Source organism: Anguilla rostrata, chromosome 15 (genome assembly GCF_018555375.3).
Source record: "Anguilla rostrata isolate EN2019 chromosome 15, ASM1855537v3, whole genome shotgun sequence".
Taxonomy (NCBI): Eukaryota; Metazoa; Chordata; class Actinopteri; order Anguilliformes; family Anguillidae; genus Anguilla; species Anguilla rostrata.
The window spans coordinates 28,469,153-28,489,590 of record NC_057947.1 but is presented as its reverse complement, the minus strand read 5'-3'; the positions used below and the strand labels follow the sequence as shown (position 1 = coordinate 28,489,590).

The window sequence follows — 20,438 nt, the reverse complement described above, 5'->3', positions numbered from 1 at the left end:
CATTTCAAGTTTTTTATTTTATTTAGCAATATGCTTAATACACTCAAAATAGATTTTTAACGCTCCTTCATAGACACTGCACAAATTGTTTTCTTTTGTTTTTTTAATGTTTTTTATGTTGCAAAAAAAGTCATTAATTTCTCAGGTACAACATTCATTGCTCTTAATTCCATATGTGCATCAAAAAACAACTCCCAAAATGTAGAAAGACGATTTGGCAAAATGAAAGCAGACATTTTTGGTTATTTCAGTCACCATGTTGGCCAAAACAATATTAAAAAAGAGATTTCATATTTCCCCCTCTAAATTAATTAAATTACCTTAACCAGTATTTAAATAATCCGCAACAGCAACTTTTGGCAGAACTCTCGATTTCAGATCTTTGTGGTTCTTTTTAAAAAACTTTTTTTTTAAATTTGCTGCCACTGTGAGTTCTGTGAGACCGGTTTTATCTAAACTGCCTCTCTATGTTGGTCTTTCTCTCTCTTTCCCTTTTCCCCACTCCTCCTTCACACGATTTCTGTCCCTTCTTCTCTTCCTCTCCCCTTCTCCACCCTTCTTTCCCTGGCTCTTCTGCTGACACAGTGTTTGGCTTGTCCTTAATGGGAGGCTAACTGCAGTTTAAACGGTTTAAGATGATCAGATCATCAGTTACGGGGACGCGGTGGACTTTCTCAGGCTCTCTGCTTTACTGCCGCCATTTGCACAAACGCTGCAGAGAGGAGGAACGCAGAAGGGTTAAGAGAGATTAAGCTTTAATGAGAAATGTAATGCTGCCACGGTGACAAGACCACCCCTTGCGACAGCGTGTGGTCGATCAGGACCCAGATACTGCTGCCGGGAAAAATACCTTCTTAAAAATAAAAATAAAAATCTTACACTATGCTATGTCTCCAATCTTCCCTCTCACAAAATGACTGTGCCCAGCTCACTACATGTCAGCCTGGCCTTGTGGTGAGGTGGGCATGATGGAAACTAATGATTCTAGGAAAATTAATATTGAAACACTCTGATTCTTGGTAATGAAGAATTGGAACACTGTGATTCAGTGTAATGCAGCATTGGAACATTGTGATTCACTATAATGCAGGACTGGATCACTGAATTAGGTAATGAAGAACTGGAACGCTGTGATTGGCTCTAATGAAGGATTGGATCCCTATAATTGTCTCTTTGAAAAAAAGGATAGGAGACCTGTGACTCCTTTAACAAGTGAAAACACTGTTACACCTGAAACACTGTTTTTCTCTGTACTGACAACCGGGATGCTGTGATTGTTTATAATGAGACTGCTTTGGGGTCTGTGTCCTATGAAGGAGCCGATAGTTGCGGAGGGAGATGTGTCCTGCACAGCGAGGACAGGAGATACGCGTAAGGTCACTGGAGGAAAAGGTTCCTTGGCAACCTGCTGTTTGACTGGACCCCATTCAAGTGATCACTAACTAACAGACAAACTGGCTACACTCTGCTACCCAAGAGAACACAGCCAATGGGGAACGGGGGTTTATATGATTGTGGGTGTGAGGGACAGGGCACCGATGGGTTCATTTGGCTGCAGCGGCTGGAAGTTGAAAGTTCTGCTGCAGGACGTCCTGCTGGCGCGCCCCCGAGGGGCGGAGCTTGTTGGATCCTTTGGCCTTGACGGACAGAGGAGAGGGAGGAGTGTAGACTGGAAGTACTCCGTTGACCTCATAGGTCCACTGCATGTCTGCAGTCTGGTGGAGGACACACACAGCTGTCATACATCTGCCAATCAACGAGAGCTTGAATACGCAAACGCATTCCTACTTTGCTGCCGGTAAAATCACAGGTGCGATCTTAACTTACCACAGAATCAAAATGGAGAAGCCCCTCCATTCTTTCCTGCAGTGACTATGACATCACACTCTGTGGCCCTCAGGCCCTCAGGGCCACCTGTGTTGCTAGGGACTCACCTGCACGAGCAGCGTTGCCTGGTGTCTTTTGCTGTACATGCTGGGGGTGAAGGTAACGGTGAGGAGGGTGCCAGGTGAGCCCACAGGAAGGAGCTCTCCTGACTGAGGAGTCACCTGGAACTCAGGCCCGCTGCCTGGCAACAAGCGTGCAGTGAAGGGTTCTGGGTACCTGAGCCACACAGACCCAGAGTTACACTACAAACTGCCACACAGACCCAGAGTTACACTACAAACCGCCACACAGACCCACAGTTACATTAAAAACCACCACACAGACCCACAGTTACACTACAAACCACCACACAGACCCACAGTTACACTACAAACCGCCACACAGACCCACAGTTACACTACAAACCACCACACAGACCCACAGTTACACTACAAACCACCACACAGACCCACAGTTACACTACAAACCGCCACACAGACCCACAGTTACACTACAAACCACCACACAGACCCACAGTTACACTATAAACCGCCACACAGACCCACAGTTACACTACAAACCGCCACACAGACCCACAGTTACACTACAAACTGCCAAATAGACCCACAGTTACACTATAAACTGCCAAACAGACCCACAGTTACACTATAAACCGCCACACATTGCACACACACACACACACACACACAAACAGATACGTGGGAAAGGTGAGCTCACCTGGATTGGCTAGTGAGTCGGAAACCCACTCCCGATGTCTTATTCAGGCCTGCTGCTTCTATGTTGATGACATCATCTACCTGCGGCTCTGTGGAGATGAGCATGATGGGAAATTTCCAGAGTCCGCCAGTGATGCACTGAACCGCTACTTCTGCTGCACACCTGCGGGAGAGGGAGGGGCCCTGTTATACAAGCCAGACCAGCAGTACTGTACACACTCTCTCACACACAGCGACTCTACTGTACACACTCTCTCTCACACACAGCGCCTCTACTGTACACACTCTCTCACACACAGCGCCTCTACTGTACACACTCTCTCACACACACAGCGACTCTACTGTACACACTCTCTCACACACAGCGCCTCTACTGTACACACTCTCTCACACACACAGCGCCTCTACTGTACACATACTCCCTCCCTCTCTCCTTCTCTCTCTCTCTCTCTCTCTCACACACACACACACACACATACAGCACCTCTACTGTACACATACTCCCTCCCTCTCTCCCTCTCTCTCTCACACACACATACACACACACACACACAGCTGTACAAATGCTCTCTCACATGCACACACTCCAAAATAAACAGAGTCACAATTATTAAAAATCGTTTCCTATGTTCTACTGATTTGCTGACGATTATGGGTGAGCCTGGGGCTCCCGCCACGTTGTCCTCTGGAAATACAGCTCTTATAGTGATTCTGCTCACAGACCCTCTCATTACTGTGTGCATTCTCCCCATCTGCACATAACTTATGCACTCATAATAATCATATCTCACACATAAATGTTGTGCAGTCTACATTCCTCCCTGTCTACATTACATACCCGGATCCCGAATCAACTGTGTATAATTAATAACGTGCAACAAGCATTTTTCCACCTCATTAGAGGCACTTAATAAAGTATATGCAGTGATACATAGGGATATTACAATTCTTTTGAAAGGGATTCACACATGGTAAGTTTCTTACAAGTTGCAGTGCAACCAGTGACAAGCTGAATTATGGGAATTTGGCATAATGACCAGATCATTATCACACATTTTGCTCTAACTTACACACACACACACACAACAGCACAAAACAAGGCACATGAACTTCTGAAATGTAATTAGCTTTCAGTTGAGAACTGCAGTTTACCTGGTGGGCTTGCAGGGGGCAAACACAATGCTGAAGGAGAGGGTGACGATGCCAGACTGGGGGTCTCGTTCACACCCCAGGAGAGACAAAGCAACGCAATGTTCCAGCTGGGCCCGCCCCTCCTCTTTCTCAAATCGAATCTCATACAGGAAGTCCTCCTGCATCGACCTGGAGCCTGTGTACAGGCAGGCACACACACACACACACACACACACACACATGCACATACATGCACACACACACACAGATGATACAGACAAATATATACAGACATCGTGTGCAGCATAATATAACAAAAAATAAACACTGAAAAAATACAGAGTGTACATGCAAGTGTATTTCTGTATGAAAGTGAGGGTGAGAGTGAGTGTGTGTGTGTGTGTGTGTGTGTGTATGTGTTGGTGTGTGTGTGTGTGAGAAAGAGAGAGGAGAGCGTGCCCGTGTGTGTGCGTGTTTGTGTATATTTCAATTTGGAAGGCCTCATTTACATCTCAATTTGCATCTCAAACATGAAAAAGAATTTGAGCCAATTTTCACAAATCTCCTAACTTGCTAAAAACACTGTTACCACTGGCATTTTAAATTATAATCTTCCAGAAGATTGTCGGAAAAATAGAAGACCAGTGACCTTTAAATTGCTCATCACGCGTTTATCCCTTCTACTCAACAGCCAATAAAGTGAATGCGATTTGAGACAATCACCAAACAGACCAGTTTCCCTGTCTCTATCATTGCTTGCTGTGAATGATCCATTTGGCCAGTCCTGGCACTTTCTACACTGCAGTGAACTAGATTAGACTTCCCCATTAACAGTGCCGCATGCAGTGAATTCAATTACATTTTCCCATTAATAGCACTGCCTGCAGTGACTAAGGCTGGATTTCCCCGTTAAAAAATATGGTTTTGCAGCGAATCTGACCACATTTCAGGGCCCTTATTCCTGACTCCAAACCCCTGGGCAGCCCACACAGACTCCTCAGGCCTTTCTGCTTCTGATCAATAGTGACTCATTACAATAGGCCTCACCTAGTCTAATCAATACTGACTCATTACAATGGGTCTTGCCCAGAAGGGCCGAAACCTTCCCTTAATTTCACACTTTCACCCCTTTATTGACCATTATAAAGCATCCCAATCTGATTGGATGTGAGCCAGCTAAGGAAGAATAGACTGCTGAAGTGCAGTGCTTTTCCCCAGAGTAGGCTCCAGGACAGCCTAACAGAATGCATGTGGCTAACGTGACATTTGTTCAGCTCAGTGCACTCAGATCTCTAGTGTAGGAACAGCTCAGTGTTCTGAGATCGCTAGTGTAGGAACAGCTCAGTGTTCTGAGATCACTAGTGTAGGAACAGCTCAGTGTTCTGAGATCACTCGTGTCGGAACAGCTCAGTGTTCTGAGATCACTAGTATAGGAACAGCTCAGTGTTCTGAGATCACTAGTGTAGGAACAGCTCAGTGTTCTGAGATCACTAGTATAGGAACAGCTCAGTGCACTCAAATCACTAGTGTAGGAACAGCTCAGTGTTCTGAAATCACTAGTGTAGCAACAGCTCAGTGTTCTGAAATCACTAGTATAGGAACAGCTCAGTGTTCTAAAATCACTAGTACAGTAACTGCCCAATGTACTCTCAGATGACTGTTTAGAGATCTCTAGTGTAAGAACAGCTTGATATTCTGAGATAACTAGTGAAGAAAAAGATCAGTGATCTGAGATCTCTACATGTAGTTGTGCTATGGCTGTATAAAAAGAATAATACAAAAATGTATTAAAAGTATGTGACCTGAAGATGATGATTTTAACTTGCAAAAAACAGCCTTAGAAAAACATTATAAACAATAAAACTTATTTGAATAGTACCATGGATAAAATTTGCTTAATATACCTATGAACATTACAACACAAAATCATACAGTATGTCAAATGGAAACTAAACTGACTAACCCTCACTCTCTCCAATCACAACACTAGCCATAACATTGACTCAGACACCAATATTCACCCTAACACCGACTCTGACTGTGACTCTAAGCATTTAACTTATTGAACTGTAGCATGCAGTCCTTTGGGTCTGAAGTCCTTAGAGGACAGGTTCAGAACCAGGCCTTGTGCCCCCCCCCCCCCCCACCCCGCCCCGCCCCACAGTGTGGGTTTCAGGCCCGTGCTCTGTTTAGCCAGCGCTACGCTCCACTGCACCGTGACACAGAGGGACGGGCTGCCTAATCAGCCTGGCCGCTGCTGAAGGATGGTCCTGTCCAAACAGAGAGGGCTCTCTGAAGGCTGCTTACAGCTCTGGACTAATGAGGTCCACAATGCAGACGAGCACACCAGCCCCCCAGCCCAGCCCCCCCCCCTGTTTAAACCAGCGCCTCAAACCTCTCCCCCAGCTCCTTCCACACCCCCCCCCCTTTTTAAACCAGCGCCTCAAACCTCTCCCCCAGCTCCTTCCACCCCCCCCGCTTTTAAACCAGTGCCTCAAACCTCTCCCCCAGTCCTTCCACACCCCCCCCTTTTAAACCAGCGCCTCAACCTCTCCCCCAGCTCCCTCCACACCCACCCCCGTCCCCTTTTAAACCAGTGCCCTCAACCTCTCCCCAGCTCCTCCATACCCCCCCTTTATAAACCAGCGCCTCAACCTCTCCCCCAGCCCACTCCCCCCCCCCTTTTAAACCAGCACCTCAACCTCTCCCCCAGCCCCTCACCACCCCTTTTAAACCAGCACCTCAGACCTCTCCCCCAGCCCCCCCCCCCCCTTTTTAAACCAGCACCTCAGACCTCTCCCCCAGCCCCCCCCACCCCTTTTTAAACCAGCACCTCAGACCTCTCCCCCCCCCCCCCACCCCTTTTAAACCAGCACCTCAAACCTCTCCCCCAGCTCCCTCCACACCCCCCACTTTTTAAACCAGCACCTCAAACCTCTCCCCCAGCTCCCTCCACACCCCCCACCCCTTTTAAACAGCACCTCAGACCTCTCCCCCAGCTCCCCCCGCGGCTGCTAGGCCGCCAACCGGCCCTGACCAGCTGCAGCAAACGCCTCACAGGCAGGGCTCCCGGCCCAGACCCCGGGGCGTCTAATGACCGCTACTCCGCCGTGTTTTCGCCTTTTTATTTAGCCCCGGGGGGAGGGGGGGGGGGGAACGCCGGCAGCTCTCCCTTATTCCGTTTCCCGAGCTGCCAAATAAAAATAGCCCGGTTGCTATGAACGTCTCGCGGCTCGCGGCTGCCCGTCAGCGCAGGGCGCCGGCGCCCTCGCCGCGCGGTGTCACATTCCCCAGGCATCCTGGGAAGCGCGGTCTCCGGCGCGCCGGCAAACGGCACAAACACCCTCGCGCTTTAATGTCTATCCTTAAAACCGCAAAGACAGGCATCATCCATAAACACCCAGCTGCAGCGGTGCGGAGTGGGAGAGATTCCAAGGCAGCACTGCTTTAAAAAAAAAAAAAAAAAGGGCTGAGCAGCCCCTCTATCTGCAAGCACGGCACCAGACGGCAGGCAAAGAAGAAATTACTTTATTTTATTATACTGAGTAAATACTGAGGGCTGCCCAACTCTGCTGCTGGAGATCTACCATCCTGTGGGTTTTCTTTTCAACCCTGATTTAGCACAGCTGATTCTACCCATTAGCAGATCAATGACATCTCTAGCTGTCGAATGAGGTGTGCTTTTTATAGGGCAGGAGAGAAAACCTATAGGTTGGTATATTCCCGGGAACAGGGTTGGGCAGCCCTGTACTAAATTTTACTGTTTCACCCAATACCATACCAACTAATTACCCTGCTGCTTTAGCAGGCCTGTAGTGTGTATACATACCTGATTCTGGATTGTGTTTGTATTGTTTCCTGATTCTGGAATTTGTGCATGCAACCCTTCGATTCTGGAGAGCACGCAAGGTTCCTGAATCTTGAACGTGTGTGCGTTCATGTTTTGTATACGCATGTGTAAGTGTGCCTGTGTTTTTAAGAGTGTGTGTGTGTGTGTGTGATATGTAGACACAGTTTCCACATAGGGACACCCAGAAGACATTTCCAAATTTTCTTATTTAGGTCATGATGAATACAGCTTGTCAGCATGTTATTTCACACAGGGTGACTGACAACGATATGTTCACATTCAACTGTGATTTTTGGCAAACTTAACACTAGCGCTGGCCAGTAAAGACAGACAGATTAAACATTTCCTCGTGTATTTTGGTCTGCTCTGGGGATTTAACATAGAATTCTTTTTATTTTCTGGTTCAAAGTTGACCTTCCATTCTGGATAACAACAACTATCTGAAACAGATGGACTGCAGCCAATGCTAGGATGCTGCAAAAGCTTTGCTTGATAAATGTCACAACAGGCAACGATAGCGCCAGGGCTTCGGAGACCACTTAATTTAGCGAACACACATAAAGTCTACATTTCTAAAATGTTTACAGCGGTGGACTGGGATCCCGTCTGTTTGCACAGACCCCGCGATAAGCGTGTCTAATCGCCAGAATCGCATTCAGGATTTCACAGCTGAATCCCCCCTCTCTCTCTCTCTCTGCTGGGCGCAGGCTGTGCTGGGTTTCGCATGTCTCTATCTCTCTCAAACACTCAACACAGGCAGCCAGACCCGCGGTTAGCCTGGGTTAGCCCCCACCTGGTCCCGCTGGAGCCACGCTGCGCTCACCGCCAGCCTGCTCTCGGGCCACGGGGGCGGCCGATGGCCCCGGCACACACCCCGTCAGCTGCACGTCCAGACGCTCCTCCACGCGGCACCGGGCCTGACACCTGATAACATCTGGAGAGAGACCACACAGAGACACCTGATAACAGCTGGAGAGAGACCACACAGAGACACCTCGTAAACCTGAAGAGAGACCACACAGAGACACCTGATAACAGCTGGAGAGAGACCACACAGAGACACCTTGTAAACCCGAAGAGAAACCATACAGAGACTCCTCATAAAAGCTGGAGAGAGACCACACAGAAACTCCTGATAACAGCTGGAGAGAGACCACGCAGAGACACCTGATAACAGCTGGAGAGAGACCACACAGAGACTTCTCATACAAGCTGTAGAGAGACCATCCACAGACGCCTCATAAGCAAAAGCTAGAGACTCTTAAAGAGGAGACCATCCACAGATTCCTCATAAAATCTTTAGAGAGACCATACACAGATTCCTCATAAAATCTTTAGAGAGACCATACACAGACTCCTCATAAAATCTTTAGAGAGACCATACACAGACTCCTCATAAAAGCTGGAGAGAGACCATATGGAAACAATTCTGTAGAGAAGCTGACCACAGCTGTACAGAAGCAATGAAAACTGTCCTTTTTTTTGGAAAGATGGACACATATCTTTTTTTATCTGTAGACACTGTCACCTGTTTATGGATGCAGGCTGAACACTCAGAGGAGAGCTTTAACTCTCACACAATGCAGAGAGAGGTCACTCCCAAGTCCCATCCCCCTCAATGATGGCCGCTCCTCGACTGCAGGGGCACTCACCTGGGTGGGAGGGGCCGAGCACAGCCTCGGGGATGCCGTGGACGGGGTACACCCAGCGAATCGCCCGCGGACTGGCGCGCTCCGCTGCCACACCGAGAGACCTGTCGCTCGAGACGAACAGAGACACGCTGATGCTACGCCTATCGCGCGCACACAGACGCCGCGACACATCACACACAAAGATACACAGATACCCATCCTTTACGGAGGAGACAAGAAAATAAATATCACACACTGAGACGCAGCGATACTGCATCAATAACACAAGAGATTCAGTGACAGCATATCGCACAGACTTGCACAATGATACCCCTCCATCGCTCGTAGGGTGACACAGCGATACTGTACCTGACGGAACCAGAGTTACACAACGATAACTATCACACAGAGGGAAGGAAGGAATGGCTGCAGCTGTCTCCCAAAATCCTATGCTGTTCTGAAGATAGTCACTGCTGTTTTTTTCTGGCAAGGTCAACTCAATAAGCAGTGATATAATGAAGACTGATTTTCTGTTTATGTGATAAAGGGCTAAACAGTTTAACTCTCAAGGACCGTATGATGTCTCACCTGTCCTGCTGATTATCAGTGAGCTCCGCCCCCTCTCCGCCCCATTCGCTGGTAGCCCTGCCCTCTTGCTCCCCCAGCCTATCAGAGCTCCAGCTCTGTCCATTCCTTGGCTCCATTAGGATGACTACCCAGGCAGAGTACCGCTGCATGGAGTCTGGGGTGAACACCACTGGCACGTCCAGGATGGCCTCTGGAGCCAGAGCGATACCTGGTGGTGGATGGGGGGGGGGGGGGGTAGGGGGCACACACAGGGGCAGGCAACGGGAGAATGCTTTAGGACAGGCTAGTGCAGGGCTACTCAACTCTAGGTCCTGTAGGCTGCAGGTATTTGCTCCAACCATGCACTAAGCCAATTATTTTATACCTCTTCGGGTCCAGGAAGTGAGCTATAAGTGAACTCAGGTGGTGTAGCGTATGGTTGGAGCAAATACCTGCAGAGACACTGAGGCCTGCAGGACCTGGAGTTGAGTAGCCCTGCTCTAGAGGATAAAGGTTAAAGGTCAGAGGAGCATGAGGGACAGTGTGAAGGAGGATGGGTAAACAGAGCTCTAGAGTGCTCCCATTTTAGGAGCACTTGCTCCTGACAATTGATAATGTGCTAACTCTAAAAATCATTCATGAGCACGCCTACTAACAGGGATGCATTAGTGTGCTCCTACATTTGTCAACTTAGGAGCGCATGTGCCCTTTGGGAAAAAAATGTGAGCGTAGGGCCCGGGTACAGGAAGATGAATGAGGAGAGGAATGAAAGGGAGAGGAAGAACAGGAAAAAGAGGAACACACCTTGTGTCTTTCGTAGCGGGATGCTGAAGGCCTTCGTCATGCACTCATGGGACTGTCCCAGGACTGAGGGGTGTAGGGTGCTCAAGCTTTGCTCTTCATCTGCAACAAAACATACATACACAACCAACCATGAAGCCCATGTAATATATGCCCAACAAACCGGCCCTGAAGCCAATGTAATACATAACCAACCACCAAGCCCTGAAGCCCATGTCATATATACCCAATCACCCAGCCCCGAAGCCAATGCAATGTATATCCAACCAACCAGGCCTAAAGCCCATATAGTTAAGGTATATTTTGCTCTAGTCAACTGGTAGGACAGGCAAATCAAACCACTTACAATTTTCACAGGCTCACATGTCAGAAGCCTCCACACGTTACATGTTCATCCTGCTTATTAAAGAAGCAGCAGAAATATATCAGAGCAGAAACATCTGGTCTCAGAGATCTATAATAAACCCATCCAATTAACCAACTGACTGAAGTCTCAGCCAGCAGATAAATGGACCAGTGACCTGAAGCTGAACGATAAGTCAATCTGCCGGGAAAACACACGCAATAATTTCTCATGCAACAAAAACCGTGGACTGAAACTAATCCAATACAAAGGATTTGACAGAACTGACTACTGCAAACAAAGACAGCTCTTCCTTCCTGATGGGGTAATTTGACTCACTATTTGACTTTGACTGTCAATTATATATAAGCTGAAGCACACACATACATCCGCGCTTTCTGACACTTTCCACCGGTAAATCTATTGCGAGACAAGATCACATCACCTGTGCTAAAGAACCACACTCACACCAGTTTTCTGCTTTCTGGGGGACCAGTAGAACACCCCCCCCCCAACCTCAGCCCACAAAAAATAACTGCTTCTCACATTCCTCATCCTACCCAGAAAAAATGCATTGTGGCATGCACTGCACAAAATGGCGGCCAGCCAAGACTGAACAGAATTTAAGATACAGAACTGCCCCTTGGAGGCCTTTACTATAGACTCGCTATACTATCTTGTCATGCACAATCTCTCTCACCCACTGCACCTTACACAAGCAATCATCATCTCTTGCCACCTTGTGTTCTCTCGACATCTTTGGTCAGCCACTGTTTGTCCCTTACAAATGTGTGTCAGTATGCCCCTTAAACCATTCAGTAAGTATTTATGTCACCACTGTCCAATTACAGTAAAATCTACAATGTACGGAGATACACACTGATCAGTAAACCATAGAGAGTTTAAAACCAGACATACCATATGCAATTACACCACATCAATATCAACAACATTATTATTATTATTATTATTGATCAAAATTAGACAAAGTGGCATTTATTTAGCACCACTGCTGAATAATGCATTGTGGGATAATCAACAGTGTTTAACATAAAGAAGGAGCCAGAATAACAGGAAATGATTCACAAATGAAGCTAGAGAGCGCGGAAAAAAACCCTCTAATCAGATCCTGATCACCTTTGTTTGATTACTGAATTAAACTAAGGTTTATAGCTACAAAATAACAGTAACCCATTTAAATATAAGGCAACGGTTTGCAAGTAATTATTCCAATCAATTAAGAATTCAGATTCATTAAATGGGCTTATTTTTCATATCTCTTTCACAGTTACAAACAGATCCAAAGCACTGATGGGGTCATATCTCAGGGGTTCAAATGCACCCATACTAAACAATGACACTCACTGCTGCTGGTGATATGTCTGTATGATTGTGGATGTACGGTATGTCTGTCCGCAGAATCTCTTCGTATGCTCTGCTCACATATGACGATACCCAGGAGAGGGAGTGTAGATGTAAGGCCAGGGATAATGTGCGGGGGGGGGGTGGTGTAATACCGGAGTTTCAGTTCAGAACTATACATCCGAATAATGTCCTCCGAACCGGGCGAGATTAGAGCAGGACAACACACACATTCAGAGGGATTTGGCGGGTTTCCATGGATGCTGCTCAGAGCACAGGGGAAATCCGGAGAGCCAGTGGGGAAGGGATGCTGAATTAGTGCTCACTGCTCTTTAATGTCCACTAGTAAGAACACAGGCAGGGAGGATTTATGGATTGCGTACCTGGGCCCGTACCTTCGTATCTGTTGCAATCTCAATCAGAGGAAAACCTGTGTCGGGGAAATGACTACCCATGCCGTTGGCTTAACTGTGTCAAGGCCTTTCACCTGTGCTGGAGAAGCATACCTTGCGTCAGGTTAGTAAAAGCTGTGTCGGGTGGGTGGTGTTAACTGTGGCGGTGAGGTAATGCCTAAGTTATTTGCACATTAACTCCAGATTTAATTTGCCTGGGTCTGTCGAGCGCGTTTAAGCTGTGTGAGGCGAGGGGAAGGGATCACCTGTGAGGAAGACGTGAAGCACCACCTCGTCCTCCATGGGGTTCCTGAACGGCAGGATGAGGGAGGAGTGGGATCCCACTCTACTGGCGACGGAGAGGGACTCCATGGACCCCGGAGCCACGCCCGTCCCGGACAGCAGGAAAACCCACTCGCCCAGCTGGGGAACGGGAAGGGCAGGATCGTCAACCCTTTGGAGAGTAGGTTTTTCGGAACGTTCTATTTTTTTTTTTCTAAATTGAAAATCAGTGTTCTAGAAAACCACTGCTTTCAATTACCAGTAGTGATTGTTACATCACCATTAGAATGTGCAGTTGAAGAACATTCTAATCAGGTGTTTGGTGATCTGATGCCTTAAAGGGTACACCTGCCATACAGTATACGTTATACACACAGCATGTGTTCTGAATACATACATGAGTGATGATCGAGGACATTGCCCAGCTGTACGATAAATCATTATGTACTGTACCATGTGTTTGTATATGTGGTTGTGCATGCATGTGTGTATGTGCATATATGTGTGTTCATGTGTGCGTGCGTGAGAGAGAGAAAGAGTGTTTGTATGTGCTGCATGCACATGTATGTGTATGTGTCTGTGTTTCTATGTATCTGTGTGTCTGTGTGTATGTATGTTTGCGTGTGTGTATGTGTGTGTAAGATTCAGCAGTTTGAGGAGATGACTAGCATAGGCAGGCATCAGGTGTAACAAATGATCAGATGAGCACTAAATGTGATTCACTGGGTTTAAACGTGCAGTTGCTTCCTCTCCTGAGCTCAGTGTGCCTACAGCCCCTCACACACACACATGCGCACACGCACACGCACACACAGTCAAGCATATGTGCACTGCACACACACACATACACACACATGCACACAGTCAAGCATATGTACACTAACCCACACACACACACACACACTCTCACTGTCACACTCTCTCTCTCTCTCTCTCTCTCTCTCACACACACACACACACACACAATCGCACACACTCTCTCTCTCTCTCACACACACACACACACACACACACACTCTCTCTCTCTCTCTCTCTCTCTCTCTCTCTCTCTCTTTCACACAAACACACACACCCCCAACTGAGGCACAGCTACTCAGGGCTGATTCAGGTAGAAAAGGTGCTGAGGTAGACAGTGCTGAGTAGAGCACTAAATTCACCCTCTAAGTGCCGACTCCAAACAGCTCATTTACCTGATGATATTCGATTTACCTGTTTACCCCATTTACCCCATACACACACCAATTTACCCCATTTACCCCATACACACACCTGTTTACCCCATTTACCCCATACACACACCTGTGTACCACATTTACCCCATACACACACCTGTGTACTGCATTACCCCATACACACACCTGTGTACCCCATTTACCCCATACACACACCTGTGTACCCCATTTACCCCATACACACACCTGTGCAACACATTTACCCCATACACACGCCTGTGTAACACATTTACCCCATACACACGCCTGTGTACCCCATTTACCCCATACACACACCTGTGTACTGCATTACCCCATACACACGCCTGTGTAACACATTTACCCCATACACACGCCTGTTTACCCCATTTACCCCATACACACGCCTGTGTAACACATTTACCCCATACACACGCCTGTGTACCCCATTTACCCCATACACACGCCTGTTTACCCCATTTACCCCATACACACGCCTGTTTACCCCATTTACCCCATACACACACCTGTACCCCATTTACCCCATACACACACCTGTGTACTGCATTACCCCATACACACGCCTGTTTACCCCATTTACCCCATACACACACCTGTACCACATTTACCCCATACTCACACCTGTCTAACACATTTACCCCATACACACGCCTGTTTACCCCATTTACCCCATACACACGCCTGTTTACCCCATTTACCCCATACACACGCCTGTTTACCCCATTTACCACATACACACACCCGTGTACCACAGTTACCCCATACACACACCTGTGTACTGCATTACCCCATACACACGCCTGTTTACCCCATTTACCCCATACACACACCTGTGTACTGCATTACCCCATACACACACCTGTACCCCATTTACCCCATACACACACCTGTGTACTGCATTACCCCATACACACACCTGTGTACTGCATTACCCCATACACACACCTGTACCCCATTTACCCCATACACACACCTGTGTACTGCATTACCCCATACACACACCTGTACCCCATTTACCCCATACACACACCTGTGTACTGCATTACCCCATACACACACCTGTGTACTGCATTACCCCATACACACACCTGTGCCCCATTTACCCCATACACACACCTGTGCCCCATTTACCCCATACACACACCTGTTTACCCCATTTACCCCATACACACGCCTGTTTACCCCATTTACCCCATACACATGCCTGTGCAACACATTTACCCCATACTCACACCTGTGTAACACATTTACCCCATACACACGCCTGTTTACCCCACTTACCCCATACACACGCCTGTTTACCCCATTTACCCCATACACACGCCTGTTTACCCCATTTACCCCATACACACGCCTGTGTACTGCATTACCCCATACACACACCTGCGTACTGCATTACCCCATACACACACCTGTTTACCCCATTTACCCCGTACACACGCCTGTTTACCCCATTTACCCCATACACACGCCTGTTTACCCCATTTACCCCATACACACACCTGTGTACCCCATTTACCCCATACACACACCTGTTTACCTCATTTACCCCATACACACGCCTGTTTACCCCATTTACCCCATACACACATCTGTACCCCATTTACCCCATACACACACCTGTTTACCTCATTTACCACATACACACACCTGTGTACCACAGTTACCACATACACACACCCGTGTACCACAGTTACCCCATACACACGCCTGTGTAACACATTTACCCCATACACACACCTGCGTACTGCATTACCCCATACACACACCTGTTTACCCCATTTACCCCGTACACACGCCTGTTTACCCCATTTACCCCATACACACGCCTGTGTACCACATTTACCCCATACACACACCTGTGTACTGCATTACCCCATACACACACCTGTGTACCCCATTTACCCCATACACACACCTGTGTAATACATTTACCCTGCATGACTTTGCATTTACTGAGCCCAATGTCCCTGTGGGAGTGGGCCTGAGTAATGGCACTGACATCATGGTGCGGTTATGTGACCCAACAAAATGGCAAGGTAAAGGGCTTGTGCCAGGACGAACCTACTTGCAACATCCAGTAACAACTTTCCCAAAAGTACACATCTATAGACAATGACTAAAAGTGTAGAAAATAACAAGAAAAAAACATGAGCTCTTTTAGTGTACAGGATGCCCCCCCCCCAAGCACAAATACATGCCAACATTATATTTGGCCTGCATATATAGTAGGAAATAAGAAACAATATATGCCTACTTGAAATTCCTACCTAATTAAAATTCCTACCTTGTTTGGATTATGAGCTCTATGCATGTGTCTAAAAACGTGCTTGTTTGGCAGCTCTAAAAACCAGCGTCAGATCATGCCCCACATGCATACTACTATTCATTACAATTGGTGATGAAATTATAACATTTTCCCAAGTGAACACCAAAAGCAATTTGCAACAGAAGTCCCAAACGCAAGTGACCTCAATATCTTTGGAATGTGAACTGTCACGGATAGCCAATAACGGGTGACTGATATGTTAGCATGTGACTGGAGCAAGCCAATCCCAGAATACATGCAAGACAGTCAGTCCACACGGAGTTGCTACACGGCAACCTGTGCCTGTCTTGCTACGTTGTTGACAAAAATGAAAAGACGTTGATCCCTTGATTAAGGACTTTCTGAATATTAACTCTTGAAGCTCCCATTCATGATTTGAGAATCTGAATAACCTTGTCCCATGTCTTTTAATTTTGGTTTAAATGGTACAAACTAAACTTCAGGTTTATACTGGTCATATTATAATTAAAGGAATAATCAGCAACTAAGCTATTTTCTGCAGGTTCAAAAATGTTATATTGTTTGCTGCATATTATAATTTGACAATGAGCATGCTGTCATGTAGAAAACCTGTCAATTAACTTTTCTGCATTATTTGCATTGTGCCATATCTTTTCTTAATCAGCAGAGACTTTAGTCTCTTAGCAACAACTCTATCTATACATGACATGCTCAGCATGAAGCCAATTACTGCATGGTGCTTTAAATGATGATTAAATGCCATTATACATATAATCTGAACTATAATGAGACAGTATGTCATGCACAAGGATAGTTGGATTTATGTGACATGACTAGAACAAATAGACGAGGCTAGGCTGCCTGAGACAACACACGATGAGCTCCATAGTGTTTGGGACAAAGGCCTTTTCTTTTTCTCTTTTTCCCCCTGATTTGGCTCAGTACTCCAAAATTTTAGATTTGTAATCAAACAACATACTATAGGGCTGTCTATAAAATTGCAGTTTTTTTCTACATGGTGAAAACATGTGTATAAGATACCATTTTAATGAAAGCTGAGAATGTGCACTTTAACCACATGTGAATTGTTTGGTTACAAATCTAAAATTGTGGAGTACAGAAACAAATCAAGAAAAAAAAAGTCTTGGTCCCAAACATTATGGAGCTCACATTATGGATGCAAATGGGCTGGGACATCTGTCGTCCTGGGTTATTGCTGTGTGCTGATCAAGCAGTGTACACAAGGGTTAATTTTCTGGCAAGCAAGTATTGGGTTTAATGTTGTCGTGATGACAGGCTTAAGGTTGCTGTCGTTCCGCTGCTACGGTTAATTCAATTCACTTTTATTTGTATAGTGCTTTTTTTTTTTTTTTTTTTTTTTTAACAAAGGGAATTGTGACAAAGCAGCTTTAGACAGATCCGAGCCTGAGCCCCCCAAGAGCGCGCCTGGGGCAACAGCGGCAAGGAAAATCTCCCTGGCTGGTGACGGGAAGAAACCTGGAGCAGAACCCGGCGCGCGCGTGTCAGGGGGGTTAGTGCTAATTCAGCGGCGATGGCAGAGTAAGAATAGGTTTTTTTATTTTTTTATTTATCCTTTATTATACCGGGAAGCCCTGCTGAGATTAGAATCTCTCCTTTTCAGGAGAGGCTTGTCCGGCGGTGTTATAGTTGTTACAAGGACAGTGCCGAGGCGATGACAGGGTTATTGTTGAGGAGATGACAGAGTATTAGATTGAACATCGCTGCGGAACCTGCTGAAGTCAATATGCACGCCACATTTAACAAGATTCAAATAGCACACTCATTTATAGTCTTCTGGCCGAGGCTGGTTTGTTGCTGGAGGGCACTGAGCCATTTTCCAGCAGCAAACAAACTGGAAACAGAAGCTAGGAAGAAACTTTCAAATGTCCTCTTTGCCCTTTGAGGGTGATGCACACTTGAGCTCCATGAGTCATTATAATGTGTACATAATAACTCTGCTCAGACAAATGGCATAAGGGTGTCTGTGTGCGTGTGTGTGTGTGTGTGTGAGTGAGTGTGTGTACGCAGTGCACACAGTGTCCATATGCTTGAATGTGTGTGTGTGTGTGTGTATTTGTGTGTGTATACGCAGTGCATGCAGTGCCCATATGCTTGAATGTGTGTGTGTGTGTGTATGCAGCGCCCATATGTTTGAATGTGTGTGTGTGTGTGTGTGTGGGCAGTGCACATATGCTTGACTGTGTGTGTTTGTGTGTGTGTGTGGGCAGTGCACATATGCTTGACTGTGTGTGTGTGTGTGTGTGTGAGCGCGCGTGTGTGTGTGTGTGTATGCGCGCGTGCATGCGCTTCAGAATATGAAAGGCTACCTGGGGGCAGGTGAAACAGACGCGTGCGGTGTGGTTTCCTCTACCCAGAGCAGAAGGTGAGAACCGCACCAGAACCTGGGTGCTGGAGTGAGGCTCCACAGTGAGCTGGAGACACAAAAACAAACAGGACTGAGCCATCAGTTTGGATCTTCCCCCTAATACACACAATACACACATACAACCCTGCTGCATACACACAAACTGCATCGTGCACAACACCCCATATAACCCTACTGTCTACACACCACCAGGACTGTGCACGACACACCACACAACCCTGCTGTTTACACACTAGCAGGATCGTGTTAGTTGCGATGTTCATGTTTTCGTCACAATGTTAATGTTTTGAGTTACAACATTAGTATTTTTGTCACAATGTTAATGTTTTTAGACATAATATTAATGCTTTTTTACAATGTTAATGTTTTTACTTGCAATGTTAATGTTTTTAGTCCCAATGTCGATGTTTTTGGACACAATATTAATGCTTTTTTACAATGTTAATGTTTTTACTTGCAATGTTAATGTTTTTAGTCCCAATGTCGATGTTTTTGGACACAATATTAATGCTTTTATGCAGTGTTAATGTTTTTACTTGCAATGTTAATGTTTTTGGTCACAGTGTTAATGTTTTATTATAAGACGCACAGCCATGTGCACGCAGGTGAATGTGACTTCTGCTTCTTGGTCAGTAATAAAATGTCACAATGGTAGTTTTGGTATCACCATGGCAACCCTGACCCTTTCGTAGGTGATGCATCTGAAGGTTTTTATTTGGAGACCATGATCCGCTTGAACGGCTGTCTCTCAGAGGACCTATCCATTTACTGTGTAAGCACTGGGATTCCCCTGGAGACCTAGCATTTCATTCTAAAGGAAGCCCTGTGCATGGCAGTCAGTAGAGGAGAAAAAAAACAGGGACTCACGTAGCCAATTAAACAGTAGAAGGACCACATAGATTTGAGGGCGCTACATAATTTGACCAAGATATTGGGGGAGCTCTTCACTTTTTTTGGGCCACAGCGAGTCACAATGGGTCACAGTGGTTCACAGTGAGTCACAGTGGTTCACAGTGAGCTACAGTGGTTCACACTGAGTCACAGTAAGCCAAAGTGAGTTACAGTGGTTCACAGTGAGTCAAAGTGAGTCACAGTAAGCCAAAGTGAGTTACAGTGGTTCACAGTGAGTCACAGTAAGCCAAAGTGAGTTACAGTGGTTCACAGTGAGTCACAGTAAGACAAAGTGAGTTACAGTGGTTCACAGTGAGTCACAGTAAGCCAAAGTGAGTTACAGTGGTTCACAGTGAGTCACAGTAAGCCAAAGTGAGTTACAGTGGTTCACAGTGAGTCACAGTAAGCCAAAGTGTGTTACAGTGGTTCACAGTGAGTCACAGTAAGCCAAAGTGAGTTACAGTGGTTCACAGTGAGTCACAGTAAGCTAAAGTGAGTTACAGTGGTTCACAGTGAGTCACAGTAAGCTAAAGTGAGTTACAGTGGTTCACAGTGAGTCACAGTAAGCTAAAGTGAGTTACAGTGGTTCACAGTGAGTCACAGTAAGCCAAAGTGAGTTACAGTGGTTCACAGTGAGTCACAGTAAGCCAAAGTGAGTTACAGTGGTTCAGAGTGAG

At 46.4% G+C, this 20,438-nt stretch overlaps 1 protein-coding gene across 1 annotated transcript in view; it reads right to left on the bottom strand.

Moving 5' to 3' along the window:
- Nucleotides 1-85: 85 nt before the first annotated feature.
- Nucleotides 86-20,438, bottom strand: part of LOC135241301 (cilia- and flagella-associated protein 47-like) — an 80,273-nt gene continuing 59,920 nt past the window's right edge. Inside the window, exons 54-63 of the mRNA XM_064311558.1 lie at nucleotides 18,812-18,916; nucleotides 12,947-13,103; nucleotides 10,587-10,685; nucleotides 9,804-10,011; nucleotides 9,237-9,337; nucleotides 8,378-8,518; nucleotides 3,756-3,930; nucleotides 2,605-2,766; nucleotides 1,935-2,103; nucleotides 86-1,715 (exon numbers count right to left, since the gene is read on the bottom strand). Of these exons, the coding sequence (XP_064167628.1) occupies nucleotides 1,545-1,715; nucleotides 1,935-2,103; nucleotides 2,605-2,766; nucleotides 3,756-3,930; nucleotides 8,378-8,518; nucleotides 9,237-9,337; nucleotides 9,804-10,011; nucleotides 10,587-10,685; nucleotides 12,947-13,103; nucleotides 18,812-18,916 (1,488 nt within the window). The 3' untranslated portion in view covers nucleotides 86-1,544. The remainder of the gene's footprint in view (nucleotides 1,716-1,934; nucleotides 2,104-2,604; nucleotides 2,767-3,755; nucleotides 3,931-8,377; nucleotides 8,519-9,236; nucleotides 9,338-9,803; nucleotides 10,012-10,586; nucleotides 10,686-12,946; nucleotides 13,104-18,811; nucleotides 18,917-20,438) is intronic.